The following is a 19,889-nucleotide window of genomic DNA, read 5'->3' on the forward strand; positions in this document are numbered from 1 at the left end:
AGGTAGATAGGTATATTACACGACAGGTCAAGATGACAATCGGGGTGGGGACGCCCCACCTCATAGGTACCTCGATTGCCATCTCAACATAATATTATCACGTAGTTACCTAGTTACTACCTATTTCACTCTTATTTTATCCTAATTCCAGTTAAAACAGGATTCAGGAAGGCAAGAAATAAAGGGAAATAAAAGTAGAAAAGTAAACTTTTATTTAACACGTTGGTGGACAGTACAAGTTAAGAATTTCTTCCTAAATGACACTTCTTATTCTCATACATTGCCTATGGGCGTAGTGGCAATGCGGTTGTATGTACAATGTTGTTGAGTGACAGAACGCATATAGGCGTCGCCTGAAGGATAGTAGTCCTTGTCGGACCCGTATTCCCCATCATCAGCATATGGATCTTCACTAGATTCCGGAGTTTCAACTTCATTGAACAATTCTAACAACCGTTTTTGTTCCCTTTCGTACGGATCTCCAGGCGCCATCTGTAGATAAATTCATTATTGTTTCAATACCAAAAAACTGCATTCAAAACAAGCAACTACTAATATTAGAAGCACAATTACCTTATACGTAAGTTACATGAATTGAATTTGAATGTTTCGATAAATAAAAACACAAAAATACGTTGATAACTTACCACTCGAACCGTTATTTGCGCGCGAAAGTATGAGGTGACACTAATCCTCCCGCCGACGCGCACTACGTGACTAAATGTATGAAAACACGACGCCCACGAGCGTACTGTGCGGGGAGAGGGGTACCGGAATTCTGTCAATGTGTGTGTAACTTGACATGTTGTAGAACTATGTACGATGACAGTAGGAAAGCCGCATTACTTTTGCGGTGACACTACAACATGTTCTTCCTTGTAAAAGTATTGAAAATCAAGCGCCCTCAGACGTACTGCCGTGACACGAGTACAGGCGTTGACGTCTACAGGCGTTCTGTCGTATCATTATTTACTATCTGAACGTCCGTGGACGTTACTGTCCATCAATGTGTTAAAAATAAAACTTCATAAACCCAAATTAATTTTATTATTTCACTTTGCACGCCGCGATGGCGCCTCCGAACTCCTTCTCGAGATATTTAGCTACGGCCAAGCAGAGTGCATCGTTGTATGGAGCAGCTAACACTTGGATGCCTATCGGGAGGCCCTGGCTGTTCTTCCCGAGGGGTACCTAAACAAAAAGAAAATATTTATTTAGATACAAGTTATAGCCCTAGACTGCGGTCTGCGATCTCATCTAATGAAGATGTCATGTACAATCAGGTAGACATTGAACTAGGAGACCGCGACGTGCGACGGGCGTTTTTTTTTTTAGAAAGAATATTAGCCATGTTAAATGACTAATAATTGTGGCTAATTCCATTGTACACAATCTCTAAACTAAAATGTCACGCCTAAATCTATTGCTATCCCTTTCATAATGTTGCTTGCGGAAAAGGAGGAAGGCGCTCGGGAACAAGAGCACTCCGCTGTCGCCTAGTTTACCTGCGTAGCTGGACATTTGAGCACGTTGACTAACGACCAGTAGGAGAAGTTGTAGGGGCGCAGGTAGCAGGAGTAGTTGTAGGGAGACGCGTGTGGGGCGCTCGGGAACAAGAGCACTCCGCTGTCGCCTAGTTTACCTGCGTAGCTGGACATTTGAGCACGTTGACTAACGACCAGTAGGAGAAGTTGTAGGGGCGCAGGTAGCAGGAGTAGTTGTAGGGGGACGCGTGTGGAGCGCTCGGGAACAAGAGCACTCCGTTGTCGCCTAGTTTACCTGCGTAGCTGGACATTTGAGTACGTTGACTAACGACCAGTAGGAGAAGTTGTAGGGGCGCAGGTAGCAGGAGTAGTTGTAGGGGGACGCGTGTGGAGCGCTCGGGAACAAGAGCACTCCGTTGTCGCCTAGTTTACCTGCGTAGCTGGGCATTTGAGTACGTTGACTAACGACCAGTAGGAGAAGTTGTAGGGGCGCAGGTAGCAGGAGTAGTTGTAGGGGGACGCGTGTGGAGCGCTCGGGAACAAGAGCACTCCGTTGTCGCCTAGTTTATCTGCGTAGCTGGACATTTGAGTACGTTGACTAACGACCAGTAGGAGAAGTTGTAGGGGCGCAGGTAGCAGGAGTAGTTGTAGGGGGACGCGTGTGGAGCGCTCGGGAACAAGAGCACTCCGTTGTCGCCTAGTTTACCTGCGTAGCTGGACATTTGAGTACGTTGACTAACGACCAGTAGGAGAAGTTGTAGGGGCGCAGGTAGCAGGAGTAGTTGTAGGGGGACGCGTGTGGGGCGCTCGGGAACAAGAGCACTCCGTTGTCGCCTAGTTTACCTGCGTAGCTGGACATTTGAGTACGTTGACTAACGACCAGTAGGAGAAGTTGTAGGGGCGCAGGTAGCAGGAGTAGTTGTAGGGGGACGCGTGTGGAGCGCTCGGGAACAAGAGCACTCCGTTGTCGCCTAGTTTACCTGCGTAGCTGGACATTTGAGCACGTTGACTAACGACCAGTAGGAGAAGTTGTAGGGGCGCAGGTAGCAGGAGTAGTTGTAGGGGGACGCGTGTGGAGCGCTCGGGAACAAGAGCACTCCGTTGTCGCCTAGTTTACCTGCGTAGCTGGACATTTGAGTACGTTGACTAACGACCAGTAGGAGAAGTTGTAGGGGCGCAGGTAGCAGGAGTAGTTGTAGGGGGACGCGTGTGGAGCGCTCGGGAACAAGAGCACTCCGTTGTCGCCTAGTTTACCTGCGTAGCTGGACATTTGAGTACGTTGACTAACGACCAGTAGGAGAAGTTGTAGGGGCGCAGGTAGCAGGAGTAGTTGTAGGGGGACGCGTGTGGAGCGCTCGGGAACAAGAGCACTCCGTTGTCGCCTAGTTTATCTGCGTAGCTGGACATTTGAGTACGTTGACTAACGACCAGTAGGAGAAGTTGTAGGGGCGCAGGTAGCAGGAGTAGTTGTAGGGGGACGCGTGTGGAGCGCTCGGGAACAAGAGCACTCCGTTGTCGCCTAGTTTACCTGCGTAGCTGGACATTTGAGTACGTTGACTAACGACCAGTAGGAGAAGTTGTAGGGGCGCAGGTAGCAGGAGTAGTTGTAGGGGGACGCGTGTGGAGCGCTCGGGAACAAGAGCACTCCGTTGTCGCCTAGTTTACCTGCGTAGCTGGACATTTGAGCACGTTGACTAACGACCAGTAGGAGAAGTTGTAGGGGCGCAGGTAGCAGGAGTAGTTGTAGGGGGACGCGTGTGGAGCGCTCGGGAACAAGAGCACTCCGTTGTCGCCTAGTTTACCTGCGTAGCTGGACATTTGAGCACGTTGACTAACGACCAGTAGGAGAAGTTGTAGGGGCGCAGGTAGCAGGAGTAGTTGTAGGGGGACGCGTGTGGAGCGCTCGGGAACAAGAGCACTCCGTTGTCGCCTAGTTTACCTGCGTAGCTGGACATTTGAGTACGTTGACTAACGACCAGTAGGAGAAGTTGTAGGGGCGCAGGTAGCAGGAGTAGTTGTAGGGGGACGCGTGTGGAGCGCTCGGGAACAAGAGCACTCCGTTGTCGCCTAGTTTACCCTGAAACAGATAAATTCGAATATTATAAATGCGAAAGTGTCTATTTGCTAGCTTTTTACGGCCTAACAGTGTAACCGATTTTGATGTTTGGTACAGAGTTGGCTTACATCCCGGGGAAGGACAGGCTACTTTTCATCCCGGAATCAAAGAGTTCCCACGTGATTTTTAAAAAACCTAAATCCACGCGAGTGAAGTCGCAGGCATCGTCTAGTAATATGTACATATAAAGACTTGTCTTGAACTCCCGAGTGACTGACTGACTGATATATCGACGCACAGCCAAAACCACTGGGGTTGAAAACTAGAAACGCGCACTCCATCTTAGACTTATCATCTCTTGCCAGCAGGTCTGATTGTATCCAAGCGTTAGTCTCTACACCTTCTTTACATAGTCTATATAATAAAAGGAAAAGGTGACTGACTGACTGACTGACTGACTGACTGACTGACTAAGGGGGTGAAATAGGGGTTTGAAATTTATGTAGTCCACGCGGACGAAGTCGCGAGCATAAGCTAGTATAAAATAAAGTCGCTTCCCCTGGGCCCTGTCTGTATGTACTTATGTATGTATGAACGCGTAGATCTTTTAAACTACGCAAAGGATTTTAATGCGGTGTTCACCAATAGATAGAGTGATTCAAGAGGAAGGTTTATAGGTATAGTTTAAGTCTCAAAAAATTAGAGATCCCTAGGAAAATTGAAATCTCACTGACACCACATTAGTATCTACACTGCACCCATGCGAAACCGGGCCGGGTCGCTACTTATTAAAAAACCGGCCAAGTGCGAGTCAGGCTCGCGCAATGAAGGTTCCGTACTACAGTCGTATTTTTTCGACATTTTGCCGATAATTCAAAAACTATGATGCATAAAAATAAAAAATAAATCTGTTTTAGAATGTACAGGTGAAGACCTTTCATATGATACCCCACTTGATATAGGTAGTCCCTCACTTCGAAAGTTTTTCAACTTATTAGTTCATGACCACAATTGATTTTTTTTTGTGTGATCTAACCCTAAATTCACGGTTTTCAGATTTTTCCCCAAATGTCAGCTATAAGATCTACCTACCTGCCAAATTTCATGATTCTAGGTCAACGGGAAGTACCCTGTAGGTTTCTTGACAGACAGACAGACAGTCAGACAGACAACAAAGTGATCCTATAAGGGTTCCGTTTTTTCTTTTGAGGTACGGGAACCCTGAAAAACTTACAAACAAGTCTTCCTTGAAACTTTTCGTGATATTCTCAGCCCATTCTTCTTCAATCTTCGGTGACAGTTGCTTCTCCAGAACTTGCATGATAGTGAACAAGCAGTGTTTACTCAGCCCGAACATCTGGAACAGTTTACTTTGCTGTATTTTGCGGATTTGACAAGATGATTTTTTTATTAATGTTAAGTACAATATTTAAAAAAACCGGCCAAGTGTGAGTCAGGCTCGCGCAACGAGGTTTCTGTACTACAGTCGTATTTTTCGACATTTTGCACGATAATTCAAAAACTATGATGCATAAAAATAAATAAAAATCTGTTTTAGAATGCACATGTGAAGTCTTTCATATGGTACCCCACTTGATATAATTATCTAACTTCGAAAATTGAAAATACTTACTAAGTAGGTAATTAGGTTCATGACCACAATTTAATTTTTTTGTGTGATGTAACCACAAATTTACGGTTTTCAGATTTTTCCCCGAATGTCTGCTATAAGACCCACCTACCTGCCAAATTTCATGATTCTAGGTCAACGGGAAGTACCCTGTAGGTTTCTTGACAGACAGACAGACAACAAAGTGATCCTATAAGGGTTCCGTTTTTCCTTTTGAGGTACCTACGGAACCTTAAAAAACAACGATAATAAAGGGATTTGAATAGTATTATTAATACGAAGCCAGGCTTTCCCACTGTCAGCCATTTTTTCAAATTGATTCAACGCCCGTAATATACTGTGGCGTGTGAAAGTCCCTACGAGTCCAGCACTGGAAGTCTACTGGTTGATGATAATGATGATGAATAGGTGATAAAGGTCAACCCTTTGCCTAACGAAGTTCTCTACAATAAGCCTACCTTTTTAAACAGCTCTCTAAAGCCATGCATCTCCCCCACGCCATTATTGAGCATGCTAGCATAATTCCCGGGCTCCTTGCTCATCCAGTAGCACCACAGCTTGTACATATAGTCCAACCCGTCGTGGTAGTAGCTTTGTGGGCTTGCGTTCAAATCTTCTTGTATTTTTTTGACCACACTGAAAAATAAATAACTTATACCATCAACTTCCAAGTGGATATATGTAGTGCGCGCAAGACAAGTAGTCCAATCTGAACACGAGGCGTTTGACTGCGCATTGTACAGGGACAGATTTCGGCCGGGCTTGTGTATTTAATCCCTAATTTATGACTTGAGCAAACCTATATGTCGCAACTTCAGATTGGTTTAAGTATAGTACACAGCCCCCGCGCTAACCTGGTGCGGGCGAGCGCGTGTGATGTGGGGGTGTGCGGGGCGTCCCTCCACCTCATACCCCGATTGCCATCTCAATTCTCAAGCTCATAGCTTTATATGTGGCAAAAAAGGTCACATTTTTACTTGATACGTCTGAAGTTCTGAGATTTTTCTTCGGACATATTGTATTTATTAAAAAGTATTCTATAATTTAATTATGCATTTTATTTACTTACTTAGGATTTACTTTACTTAGATATAGACAAGGATATTGTGAAGGAATAGATTGGGGGTTGCGTACAAAAACGCTTGTGCGTACTTTTTGGTGCCGGTGCCAATTAGCTTTAGCTGCGCGAATCGTCTAGACTTCATATTTTTATGGGACTCCACAATGGCACCGACCCCAAAAAATATTATTATGGAACTATATTAACTCTTGTATACATAATATATTCGGTAATAAATTAAATTATTTTTCAATTTTTAGTGTTTATGTAACGAAGTCGGTTTTTATTTTTTTTGTAAGAAATTTTTATTTCACAATTTTTAGTGGCCCCATGGAATTATGCTATGACTGGTTAAAAATCTACTGTTTACTAAGCTATTACACTGATCGCGAGCAATTTACTCTTATCCGTTGAGGAGTTCCAGTATCTATCTTCGAAGATGTTAATCAGATCTTCACCAAATTGAAATGGGACCAACTTTGAAGTATACCCTTTCAAACAAAAAAAGAATTTTCAAAATCGGTCCAGGCGTTTTTGAGTAATCGGGGAACATACATAAAAAAAAAAAAAAAAAAAAAAAAAAAAGATTCCGACGAATTGAGAACCTCCTCCTTTTTTTGAAGTTCTGAGATTTTTCTTCGGACATATTGTATTTATTAAAAAGTATTCTATAATTTAATTATGCATTTTATTTACTTACTTAGGATTTACTTTACTTAGATATAGACAAGGATATTGTAAAGGAATAGATTGGGGGTTGCGTACAAAAACGCTTGTGGCTCAAATTGTTAACCAAGTCTTGGAGCTAGTCGATCAAGTATTTGCGGGTTTCTGGTCCGTAATTCTAATATCGTCGCTCAGGCATCCCCTGACAATGTGTTCTACAAACACTGGCTAAGGGACAAGGGTACACCCACTCTCTCATCTGTGGGTACACCAGATCCCTAACGCAAAATGACTATTAATTTTTTAATGATTTTAATTACCTATTGTTTATACACATATTTCAATTTTTAACCGACTTCAAAAAAAGGAGGAGGTTCTCAATTCGTCGGAATCTTTTTTTTTTTTTTTTTTTTTTTTTTTTTTGTATGTTCCCCGATTACTCAAAAACGCCTGGACCGATTTTGAAAATTCTTTTTTTGTTTGAAAGGGTATACTTCAAAGTTGGTCCCATTTCAATTTGGTGAAGATCTGATGAACATCTTCGAAGATAGATACTGGAACTCCTCAACGGATAAGAGTAAATTGCTCGCGATCAGTGTAATAGCTTAGTAAACAGTAGATTTTTAACCAGTCATAGCATAATTTCATGGGGCCACTAAGAATTGTGAAATAAAAATTTTTTACAAAAAAAATAAAAACCGACTTCGTTACATAAACACTAAAAATTTAAAAATAATTTAATTTATTACCGAATATATTATGTATACAAGAGTTAATATAGTTCCATAATAATATTTTTTGGGGTCGGTGCCAATGAGGTGCCATTGTGGAGTCCCATAAAAATATGAAGTCTAGACGATTCGCGCAGCTAAAGCTAATTGGCACCGGCACCAAAAAGTATTATTAGGGAACTATATTAACTCTTGTATACATAATATATTCGGTAATAAATTAAATTATTTTTCAATTTTTAGTGTTTATATAACGAAGTCGGTTTTTATTTTTTTTGTAAAAAAATTTTTTAAACATGTTTTACACGGGTCCTTGACCTGCAATAAAGTGATTTTATTTTATTTATTACCTTTGCATAGCATCTGTCATTTCAGACCTAAGCGGGCTCACGTGGCAATCATTGCTGGTCTCCACATAATAAAATTTGATATTCTACAATACAAAATACACAATGATTAATTTTCTATGATGGTATACCTACAAACATTTTTAGACGCAGCCTTTCTTGGTATCTTTACCTTGATATCTACATCTGTATCCAGTTTCAGAAGATCGGCCTTATCACCTGCCACGATCTTGGTCAAGGGAGCTAAATCCTCGACGTGCTTTGATATGAAGCCCAGGCAAAACATACTGTCTTCATCGCCGTTGCGGTAGAAGCAACCTGCATTAACTAAATTATTATCAAAGTCAAAGTCTCGAATTGGGTATAGTGCATTCAAAATAAACTGGTGTGTTTCCACTTGAGACCGTCATTAACAATAACAATAGGATTAAGTTGTGGCGAGTGAATTCAAAAGTATCAACACTATGAGGTTGAACCGGCTCCTTTAAAAACAGAGACAGAAAATCGTGCAAAATGTCGATGAAATACGATTGTAGTACGGAACCCTCAGTGCGCGAGTCTGACTCGTGCGTAAAGCACGTAATAATAATTGCAAAGATGGTCAAAATGTGGGTACCTTTGGTATTTGTAGTTCCAGCTGTAGGATGATGTCCAAACATTCCGCAGTAAAACGCTGGCATACGGGTAGAGCCTCCGATATCAGTACCTGTTCAGGAAGTAATGAATGAGATGAATACATACTTGCAGACTCTACAGCATATCTGTTTAGGTCAAATTCGTCAAAGTTAATTTAGTTACAAGAATTCATACTAGATGGCGCTGTCTTCCTTTGCCTCGCGCAATTGTCTAAGTCCTGTACCTGTATATACATATTATACCGTTATTAGATTTGTTCAGTTCGAACTTCGATATGAGATCTGTCTTGTGTTTTATTTCTACCTGTGTCTAGTTACTTTACCACCGACCACGTGTGATGTGATGTGATGAGTGTACATAGACAGATATCAACCTCCACATCTGGCTGATTTCTATTTTCGTGCGTTATTATTGTATTTTTGTGCAATAAGTGAGAAAAGTGGAACTTTTGCAAGCTGTGCTGAAATAATTTATACCAATCCAATCCGCTTATGGCCAGCGTGGTAGAATATGGCCAAAACCCTTCTCACTCTGAGAGGAGACCCGTAAGAGACCTGTGCTCTGTAGTGAGCCGGCGATGGGATGATGATGATGATAACTGGGAACATGATGAACTATAAACTTACACATGCTGATAGGTGTGGCGTAAGTGGCAGTTAGAGCAGCTTCAGCGCCGCTTGAACCACCTGGCGACCTGCCTGTGTGGTGCGGGTTAGTTGTCATGCCATACACTGGATTACGGGTTTCTTGCCTGAAACAAAATAACGTAATAACATTAATTAGGGTTCCGTACCTCAAAAGGAAAAACGGAACCCTTATAGGATCACTTTGTTGTCTGTCTGTCTGTCTGTTTGTCGGTCTATCAAGAAACCTACAGGGTACTTCCCGTTGATCTAGAATCATGAAATTTGGCAGGTAGGTAGGTCTTATAGCAGACATTCGGGGAAAAATCTGAAAACCGTGAATTTGTTGTTACATCACGAGAAAAAAATTAAAAAATTGTGTTAATTAACAAATTGCTATTTTCGACTTTCAAAGTAAGATTGCTATATCAAGTGGGGTACGTAGTAGCATACGAAAGATCTTCACCTGTGCATTTTAAAACAGATTTTCATTTATTTTTAGGCATTATAGTTTTTGATTTATCGTGCAAAATGTCGATAAAATACGATTGTAGTACGGAACCCTCAGTGCGCGAGTCTGACTCGCACTTGGCTGGTTTTTTTAATACATATCAAAAATTGCGGAACCGGCAGGACTCGAACCTGCGTCGCTACGATACGGCATAAACTAGCCTGCACGCACGCGGTACTACTATTGGTTCGAGGTCTCATTCAAGTATTATTTTTCTCGATTGTGAATTTGCCATTTTTAACTCTAATATTTTTTATATTTATAAATCGATTGTAATACCATGACTAAATCGTTTCGCTTCGGGAAAACAACCACTACAATTTCAGCGTGTACATATACTATAGTAAGAAATCTAAGCAACAAACCATATGAGCATCTCCGGCAAATTGGTGACGGCCACGATAATGGCTCCAGCAGCCCTCATCCTCACGACAGCCTCACTGTCCTCTGCAGCTTTCTCATTGCGACGACACCATAGACCCAAGGTAAGCGGCATGCCCTTTACAGCTTGGCTTTCTTTTGCGGTGTATGGGACTCCTATTAAAAGCATAATGCCCGATCATATATATACTAGGTGACAACATTATGAATTTTTTTTTACTATTTTTACTGTTTTTACTATTTATCAATTTTATCAGTGAAATACCAAAACTAATTAATATAAAAATACAGAACTGACTGTTATTTTAAGCGCTTCCGCAAAAAGGCGAAGGGATATGATCCATTTTAGTACAGAATTCATACATATCTATGTACATATATAAAAGGAAAAACTGACTGACTGATCTATCAACACGTAGCTCAAACAACTGGACAGATCGGGTTTTTGGCATGCAGATATCTATTATGACGTAGACATGCGCTAAGAAAGGATTTTTGAAATATAGTTCCTAAGGGGGTAAAATAGGGGTTTGAGTGTAGTCCATGCGGACGAAATCGCGGGTATAATTACCTAGATGTTAGACATTAGACGCACACAATAATGTCATTGGTCACCTACCATAATGCTGTAAGTAGTTAGTTAGGTAGGTAGGTAGATGTGCAATCGAAAAGTTTTTGAACGCCTAACCAAAAAAAATGTTTTACCCAAAAGTGGTTTTTTGGAGAATTCCTCCGAAAGTCCCTCATTGATCAGTTTATCTACTTCTCTTGCTTCTTCTAATGCTGCTTCGAAGCGATCTGCTGCTATTGCATTCAGGTGAGGGTTAACCTGCATTTAATAATTTTTATTATCTAAAGGGTTTGCACAGCTAAAAAGCTGTGATAGCCTAGTGGTTAGGACGTCCGTCTTCTAATCGGAGGTCGGAGGTTCTATCCCGGGCACGCACCTCTAACTTTTCGGAGTTATGTGCTTTTTAATAATTAAATATCACTTGCTTTAACGGTGAAGGAAAACATCGTGAGGAAACTTGCAAGCCTGAGAGTTTTCCATAATGTTCTCAAAGGTGTGTGAAGTCTACCAATCCGCATATGGGCAGCGTGGTAGACTATGGCCAAAACCCTTCTCACTCTGAGGGGAGACCCGTGCCGTTAGTTAGCCGGCGATGGGTTGATCACGATGATGATGATGAAGGGTTTGCATGACCCCAGTGAACTAAATGTGACTCACAGATGCAAAAAGTCATTCTATCAGTTCAAAATCTTATTTTCTGAGTCATACGTGGTTCACAGGATAGTAACCGCGTTAATAAAATAGTTCCCTGTTCGTAAATAAATCCAAAATAAAAAGTAAGGATCTATAATTAGATGAGTCCCAATCCCAAAGCCAGACACAAAATTTGCTAGTGAGAATTTTTATAATAAGTACAAATTTTTCAGTGCTTAGGTTTAAGTGTTTTATATATGTACTAACTACTTATTTATGTAATTGTAACTGTTTGTCTCTATAAAATAGATAAATCAAATTAAAAATTAAATACCTACTGCCAGAGATGTGAAATCTCAACTTTGATGAGTTTTATTACCAATGATTTATGCCTGTTTACAGAGCGATGATGAATTCGATCACTTGTTCTTAGCCCAAAAAGTATGTACCTACTTGATCAGTGTGCCTCTATCAAGCAATTTTTAAATACTACAAGTACATTAATATAGAATGTACCCACTATGAGCGTTAGATATACCTGTTTAATCCTTTCAATAACAGCTTGTACCAACTCTTCTGACTTCAATTCCTTTTGTTTAATCTTCTTTGCTAAACTGGTTGCACTTTCTGTGAGGAAGGCATGTTTCTTCTCGAGGTCTGGCATAACCTTCTTCTTTCCTTCCCAGTAGAGGGAGAAGAAGAAATCTATCATTTTGTCCAGGTACAGCCGAATTAATACAAATATAGGTCTTAATACAGACATTTTCACCGGTGACACTAAATCTGAGGGTAGGTAAATAAAATAAAATTAAAACAAACAAGGAACAATATGTTTGCATACAACAGGACCGTTTCATTAATTTCTTTAAACCTTACTAACTTATGTATAGTAGGACAAATGTTACGCAAATAACTACGTGTTCAATTAGTAATTTTACACAAATTAACTACTAAACAAAACTAGGTAAATGGGTACTCGTAAACTCACGACACCGTTTCGAAGACTGTACTGTTGCGTGGGATTTTATTTCAATAACATGCAATGATAAACTAAGTTCGCATTGTTGTAAAACAGCTAACTATGTACCTATTTTGACGACCTCCCTGGCGCAGTGGTGAGCGCTGTGGTCTTAATAGTGGGAGGTCCCGGGTTCGATTCCTGGCAGGGGTTTGGAATTTTATAATTTCTAAATTTCTGGTCTGGTCTGGTGGGAGGCTTCGGCCGTGGCTAGTTACCACCCTACCGGCAAAGCCGTGCCGCCAAGCGATTTAGCGTTCCGGTACGATGCCGTGTTGAAACCAAAAGGGTATGGGTTTAATAAAAACTGCCATACCCCTTCCAGGTTAGCCCGCTATCATCTTAGACTGCATCATCACTTACCACCAGGTGAGATTGCAGTCAAGGGCTAACTTGTATCTGAATAAAAATAATAATAAAAAAAAAAATCATACCTATGCTATGCCATAAATATAAAATATAGTTAGCTAAGCGATTCATGTAAAAAATCACATTGGTGCGTTGCAGATTGGTTGAAGGACAAACAGTACACACACTTTCGCATTTATAATAAGTAAGTACCTACTAAGTAGGTAGGTATTTTTTTATCGCTGTGAAATGCGTTTACACATCCTCCCCAGAAGCCAGCCAGCCAGTCAGTCAGCCAGACAGCCAGATGCCATGGAAGGTGTGTGGGACTCGCTGCCTAAATGCGACCGAAATACCCACTAAACCCAGCGGCGCTCCTGCGCGTCGCCTGGCGGCTGGGTTACGGGAACACCGAAGCACTTAACCGCGACCCAGCCAGCTACGTCCGCCAAGGCGGACCCTCCACCAGGGACCTACTCGCGAGGTCCCCCCACCGCACGTCTGGAACGCACCAACGAAATGCGCCCCCGACCCGGGGACCCAACAGGCGACAACGCGTTTCCGCGGACATCGCCCGCGTCCTATCTATCGCTTCGTCCACTGTGCCCTCTGCTAGTTAGGGGGACACGCGGAGAAACTCCCCCCTGCCAGGTCATTAGCCATAGACAATACATAGCCGAAGAGAAATTATTAGCCATGTTACCGGGGTGCACCGGCCCGAATACTGCTCTACCCCTCGGTCGCATCCAAAAGGAGCCAGCAGCACCCAGGCACATTGGAAGGTTACCTGGCTCGCACCCCAGGTGGGTAGGTACCGAGGTAAAGTAAAGTAAAAGTAAAATATGCTTTATTGTACACCAAAACAAAAACAATAGACATATAACAAATACAGCATGTACAATAGGCGGCCTTATCGCTAAAATAGCGATCTCTTCGAGGCAACCTTAAGGTAGAGGATATTATAAAAATTAAAGAAAGCGGAAGGGGTGTACTAATTAAATAAAATAAATACACATAATATACGTATGTATATATATATACAATATATATATATATATATATATACGTATGTATATATATATATATATATATATACATACGTATATATATAAAAATGAAAATACAACAGTAAATAAGAGAGGAATAGACGACATATAAGTATTAGAATTTAGAAGTGAATTAATTTTTTTTGCTTTCCTAATAACATACTTAACCGGTGCAATAATTAGATAGGTAGGTATATTATGAGTCGCTCATAACGGTCGCGGTCATTGGCTAATCTAGTCGTAATTCGTAACCACATAGAAATATATAGCGGTGAGCTTACGCAACCAACTGCATGAACCAGTTTCTTGCTTTCTACGGCAATAATACTGGGCCTTCATTATTGTGTGTTATTTAACTACTAATGTGATCTATTAGCCAAAGCAAAAGCAGTATATCTGTTTATCACGCAAAAGTAGCTATCATCATCATCATGATCGACCCATCGCCGGCTCACTACAGAGCACGGGTCTCCTCTCAGAGTCAGAAGGGTTTTGGGCATAGACTACCACGCTGGCCATGTATGGATTGGTAGACTTTACACACCTTTGAGAACATTATGGAGAACTCTCAGGCATGTAAGTTTCCTCACTATATGTTTTCCTTCACCGTTAAAGCAAGTGATATTTAATTACTTAAAACGCACATAGCTCGGAAAAGTTAGGGGTGCGTGCCCGGGATCGAACCCCCGACGTCCGATTAGAAGGCGGACGTCCTAACCTAAAAATACCTAAAAATAACTTGTTTCTAGTTTCTACACGTGAAATGCGTGTATGTATACGAAATCGGGCGAGCATAAAAGAAACTAGAATTCAAAGCGTCCAGCTCACGCGACTTCAACATACATACCTACACGTGTAGAAACTAGAAACAAAAGTTATTTTTTACTTTGTAGTGGTTTTGGAAGTCGGTTTTTTTAATAATTTTTTTTATCCCAGAAAATCAAAGAGTTCCCACGGGATTTTAAAGAAATCTATGTCCACGTGTCGCGGGCATCAGCTATAAGTCCCGCAAATTGCTAATGCGTGCGGCCGCCATTTTAGTGACGTCAGCACTAGACTTAAGTTTCAAGCTGATAGTATATTTTTACTTATATATACGTCAAATGACGTCTCTACTCTCCCACAATTTGGTTTGAGCTTGATATTGCAACATGATCCAGAATATTAATTCCACACGTCACTTATTAACGACAACAGAAATTTAATCTAAGATAGGAAATAGTTACGTCATACCAGTTCTGGTTTACTTATTGCAATTATATAGGTACCTACCTACCTACTTAATTCTTTAGTTACAAAATCACAACTGAACTGAACTAGCTACCTACTAAGGCTAAGTGCGCACAACGAAAAAAAATCTTTGCGAAAAAAAATCGCAATTCTGTGAACCATCAAAATACATTAGCATCCACGCACTGCGAAAAAAAACCGCATGCGATTAATATTCGCAATTGCGGTGTGATGCGAATTCGTAAGAATTTTTATAAGTATATGGAAAAATACTTGAGTCCCGCGCACTTCGGAAAAAATCGCAATCCTTTTATGTAATATTAAGTAGTAAATAATGCATATTTTCTTTTTTGTATCCATATTTAGATGTTCACTCTATTTGATATAATTTATTAAATGTTCGTCTAACGTCTTGTTCATGTTGGTACAGTATTGACTGATTTCAGCTCCCTGTCATTCGTGGTGCGAAAATAAATCGTGGTGCGCGTAGGAATAATATTCGCATTGCAATTAAATTTCGCATTGAACATGCGGAAAAAACCGCATCTCAGTGTGCGCTTAGCCTTAGCTATACCTACTTATCCGATTTTTTTGGACCTAAAATAAATACCGATAAGTAAATACCTAGGTACCTATTAAAAGATAAAATAAAACACCAAAACGTTGTTAGTTTCTCAAAGTAGGTACCTACCTAAGTATTTTACTTCTTTGTCTGTCTTTAATTTCTATATTTCTTTAATTTTTTATTAATTTATTTACAAGTTATAGAAACCCAAACGCCATTTTAATTTTGTCCGTTTCTCTGTAATAAAATTCGAGCCAATTTGAAAGGTAGTGGTAAGTGCCTACTTCGTATTTTCTTTGTTTCTCCATGATAAACTTCGAAAATTCGAGCCGATTTTGAAGGGACTATGACCTTTCACGTATTTTGATGGTATGGTAATTGTTCTGTTTGTTCGGGATAAACTTCAGAAATTCGAGCCAATTTTAAAGGTACTAGGTATGTATTTTGTCTGTTTCTATAAACTTCGAATTCGAGCCCATTTTGAAAAAACTGGCCATTTAACTTTTAATGAAAAAAATGCAAGTTTTAATCAATTTGTAATGAAAAACATGCAAAGACCTGAGGCGAAGACATTATAAACCGTCGTTTCTTATGTAAGCCTAGACGAAGGACCTCCACGCGATGTATAGGAATGATTTATTACATTAGGTACCTAGGTACATTTATATGTAGGAACTCAAAATATTAGAAATTTACAAATAAATTATTACTTACAATTAATTGTAACACTCCAAAATTGTACATTTGATAAATAACAGTAAAATTATATTAAGTATTTTTGATAGGCAAATTGAATTATAGTAAACACGAGCCCACACAAGTTAAAACACCGGTGTTGCGGCTATGACTACCTACTTGCGATGTTTTTCCTTCATTCACTTGCTAGATAAGTGTCTATGTTTACATACTTAGTTATAAAAGACTGCAGGGGAAGTGAATTGGACGCACAACTGCTATTGGACGTATAAAACAAAAGATAGATTAACTGTACGGTATTGTCTAAAACCTGCATCAATCATTATTTCAATCTCAATTGTTCTGATTGGCTGAATTTGTGCGATTCTTGTTGCAACAATGCATTGTAGCCAATAGTGAGCAAGCGTTAACCAATCAGAGATGATTGCGATCGTGACATTGTAGCTCTCTGTCATTCTCCCACAATCGCGCAGCAGGTCAAATGTGAGTCGGACTCGCAAAAATTCACGGTTTCCGGATTTTTCCCTTTATTTACCTACTTTTATTTCATGATTGTAGGTAACAGAAGTACTTACACTGTAGGTTTTATTTCCTTGACGAGTTTTGACTCTTGACAGACAGATAGACAACGATCACGATAGGTACATGTATAAACGACGAAGTAATCCGATAAGGGTTCCTAATCCTAGAAATAGGTATCTAAGTATCTACTAAAATCAAGTAGGTACATACGTTACGTACCTACCTACTCTTTACGTAAAAAAAACCGGCCAAGTCCGAGTCAGACTCGCGCACTGAGGGTTCCGTACTGCAGTCGTATTTTTTTGACATTTGGCACAAAAATCAAAAACTATTATTCATAAAAATCTGTTTTAGAATGTATAGGTAAAAGTAAAACCCATTCATATAATACCCCACTTGGTATAGATACTAATTATTTGTTCAAAACACATTTTAATTTTTTTTTCTGTGATGTAACCATAAATTCACGGTTTTCAGATTTTCCCCCTAATGTCTACTATAAGACCTACCTACCTGCCAAATTTCATGATTTTAGGTCACCGGAATTGCTTACCCTGTAGGTTTCTTGACAGACAGACAGACAACAAAGTGATCCTTTAAGGGTTCCGTTTTTCCTTTTTAGGTACGGAACCCTAAAAAGAAGTGGTAAAGTCAGCTTCCTATAATTTAAGTGAGCGCCATTACATAATGTTAATAAGGGTGGGCGCCCGGGGTACGATCCCGGGCATGCACCTATTTTTCAGAGCTGTATGCGTTTTATGACTTTTGGCTGGAGTTCATCAGAAGGGTGCCAGCCAAGTAACCTCTCAGTGTGCCTGGGTGCTGCTGGTCCCCTTTTGGGTGCATCGGGCATCCGAGGGGAAGAGCAGTATTCGGGCCGGTGCACCCCGGTAACATGGCTAATAATCTCTCTTCGGGGATATTGTTAGCCATGGCTAATGACCTAGGCAGGGGGGAGGTTTCTCCGCGTGTCCCTCTGACTAGCAGAGGGCACAGTGGACGAGGCGAAGGATGAGACGCGGGCGACGTGCGCGGGATTGCGTTGTCGCCCGTTGGGTCTCCGGGGGAGGTGAGGTGCACATAGTTGGTGCACCTCGGACGTGCGACTGGGGACCTCGTGAGCGGGTCCCCGGTGGAGGGTCCGCCTCGGCGGATGTCGCTGACTGGGTCGCGGTGGTTTGCTTCGGCGTTCCCGTGACCCAGTTACCAGGCGACGCGCAGGAGTGCCGCTGGGTTTTAGTAGGTATTCCGGTCGCCTCTCGGCTGACGAGTCCCACATACCTTCCCTTCAGTTGGTTGGCTGGCGGGCTTCCAGGAGGGGGGGATGCGTAAATGCATTTCTCAGCGTTAAAAAAAAACGAGTTCATCAGAAGCTACACAACCAACGGTTGGGTAACCGGCTGGTTACTTCCGAAACGTTATTTAAACAACCGATTTAATATTTACTGTTAAATTTCACTTGCTTTAATGGTGAAAGAAATGTGGACTATGGGCAAATCCATCTCATTCTGAGAGGAGACCCGTGCTCTGTAGTGAGCCGGCGATGGGTTAATCATGATGATGCATTGGCGTAAATTCTTCAGCCAAGATATGCTTTTTCGGCCAGCTATTTTCCATTGAATCTTGAGCTGAAGGAAGTCGTTTTTGCTTTTCGTAGTATTTACGAGTAGGTACGTATATGCCTACTTAGTTATTTAAATTTTCTAATCATTTTTTAAACATGATTATTTGACTGCACAATAAGAAGCAAGGGTCACGGGCGAACCAATGATAATTATTTGTTACTGACTTTGTTACCTATAATTTGTTAAAGCTGTGATAGCCTGGTGGTTAGGACTTCCGCCTTCTAGTTGGAGGTCGGGGATTCGATCCCGGGCACGCACTTCTAACTTTTTGGAGCTATGTGCATTTTAAGTAATGAAACATCACTTGTATTAAAGCGTTCAAGCGTGAGTGGTCCATAAAACCGGCCACGTGCGCGGTGCGAGCCAGGCTCGCGCAACGAGGGTTCCGTACTACAGTGGTATTTTTTCAACATTTTGTATAATAAATCAAAAATTATGATGCATAAAAATAAACAAAAATATGTTTTAGAATGCACATGTGAAGCCCTTTGATATGATACCCCAGTTGGTATATAAGTAGTCATCTTATTTCAAAAATTGAAAAACTTACTAATTTTTAGTTCATGACCACAATTTAATTTTTTTAATGTGATGTACCTAACCACAAATTCACGGTTTTCAGATTTTTCCCCTATTGGCTGCTATAAGACCTACCTACTTGCCAAATTTTATGATTCTAGGTCAACGGGAAGTACCCTGTAGGTTCCCTGTAGGTTGTGGATAAAAGACAGTTAGACAGACAAACAACAAAGTGATCCTATAAGGGTTCCGTTTTCCTTTTGAGGTACGGAACTCTAAAAAACGTCAACTGTATACATGGGAAGCGTGTTATTTCACTTGAAGAACTTAGATTTATAGTTTCTCATAATATGTTACCTATCTATTTTACATCGGACACCTCCGTGTTCGTCATACGTGAAGTCTTTCAATATTTTATGCTTTCTTCATACATTGGATCAAATTGCACTGTACTTTCACCTAACCAGCTGAAAGTCACGATAATTTGGAGTTTTTCCAAGAAAAATAATAATCATCATCATCATGATCAACCTATCGTCGACCCACTACTGAGCACGAGTCTCCCAAATTGTTCGTAGATTCCAACCATTTCTATAGGTACCTACAGATTGAAGATAAGTAAATCTACCAGAATATTCAGAATTCTTTGTTTCGTGAAGTCGCTAAATATGAATATTCGAATCAGTGATTTTTCTAACAAGTCGTACATAATAGGTACATACTATACAAGCTATTAAAAATAGTTCAGGCGCTTGGTTTGCAACTTACTTCAGAGCTTTAGGTGCTTAGTACCTTTATAACGAAGGATGTTTTACATTTTTAGTTATTTTTTGCAAGCGATCAATTTTTTATCAATATTTCCTCTGAACCTGCAATTCAAAATGTTTGACATGTTTACAATGTTACCCGTCGCCACGGTACCTACATACATTGTGCGTGGAACGGAACGCTTAACCAAACGACCTTGAATGACATTGTGTTTTGACAGCTC

The 19,889-nt window shown here is 40.7% G+C and overlaps 1 protein-coding gene and 1 long non-coding RNA gene across 6 annotated transcripts; both read right to left on the reverse strand.

The window, feature by feature from the left end:
- Positions 1-195: 195 nt before the first annotated feature.
- On the reverse strand, positions 196-911 carry LOC138403700 (uncharacterized). Its single transcript, XR_011237896.1, has 2 exons — positions 648-911; positions 196-492 (listed from the first exon to the last, which is right to left on the reverse strand). It is a non-coding gene; the product is annotated as an uncharacterized lncRNA (long non-coding RNA).
- A 117-nt stretch (positions 912-1,028) lies between these two features.
- Positions 1,029-16,514, reverse strand: LOC117991237 (fatty-acid amide hydrolase 2-A-like). 5 transcript variants are annotated; one of them, XM_034978804.2, is made up of 12 exons: positions 16,251-16,387; positions 11,868-12,112; positions 10,831-10,954; positions 10,110-10,281; positions 9,237-9,361; positions 8,591-8,680; positions 8,147-8,292; positions 7,978-8,060; positions 5,629-5,806; positions 4,775-4,897; positions 3,424-3,561; positions 1,029-1,191 (listed from the first exon to the last, which is right to left on the reverse strand). In XM_034978804.2, the coding sequence occupies exons 2-12, from the start codon at positions 12,090-12,092 to the stop codon at positions 1,048-1,050; spliced, it is 1,548 nt and encodes a 515-aa protein (XP_034834695.1). In that variant the 5' UTR covers positions 12,093-12,112; positions 16,251-16,387; the 3' UTR covers positions 1,029-1,047. The 5 variants fall into 5 exon arrangements, with proteins under 5 accessions (XP_034834695.1, XP_069361289.1, XP_034834694.2 ...); XM_069505188.1 differs by lacking the exons at positions 1,029-1,191; positions 16,251-16,387 and adding an exon at positions 16,392-16,514 and having other exon boundaries at positions 3,400-3,561; positions 8,147-8,301; XM_034978803.2 differs by lacking the exon at positions 1,029-1,191 and having other exon boundaries at positions 3,400-3,561; positions 8,147-8,301.
- Between the last annotated feature and the right edge of the window lie 3,375 nt (positions 16,515-19,889).

The sequence above is a fragment of the Maniola hyperantus genome, chromosome 19 (assembly GCF_902806685.2).
Source record: "Maniola hyperantus chromosome 19, iAphHyp1.2, whole genome shotgun sequence".
NCBI lineage: Eukaryota > Metazoa > Arthropoda > Insecta > Lepidoptera > Nymphalidae > Maniola > Maniola hyperantus.

What these genes read in the sequence shown, in the direction of transcription:
- LOC117991237 (XM_034978804.2), bottom strand. Translation starts at nt 12,092, where the DNA reads ATGTCTGTATTAAGACCTATATTTGTATTAATTCGGCTGTACCTGGAC. An exon ending in CTCCAAAAAACCACTTTTGG is followed by an intron (nt 10,282 to 10,830) that starts GTAAAACATTTT and finishes TGCTTTTAATAG; the next exon opens with GAGTCCCATACACCGCAAAA. An exon ending in ATGACAGATGCTATGCAAAG is followed by an intron (nt 5,807 to 7,977) that starts GTAATAAATAAA and finishes TTTATTTTTCAG; the next exon opens with TGTGGTCAAAAAAATACAAG.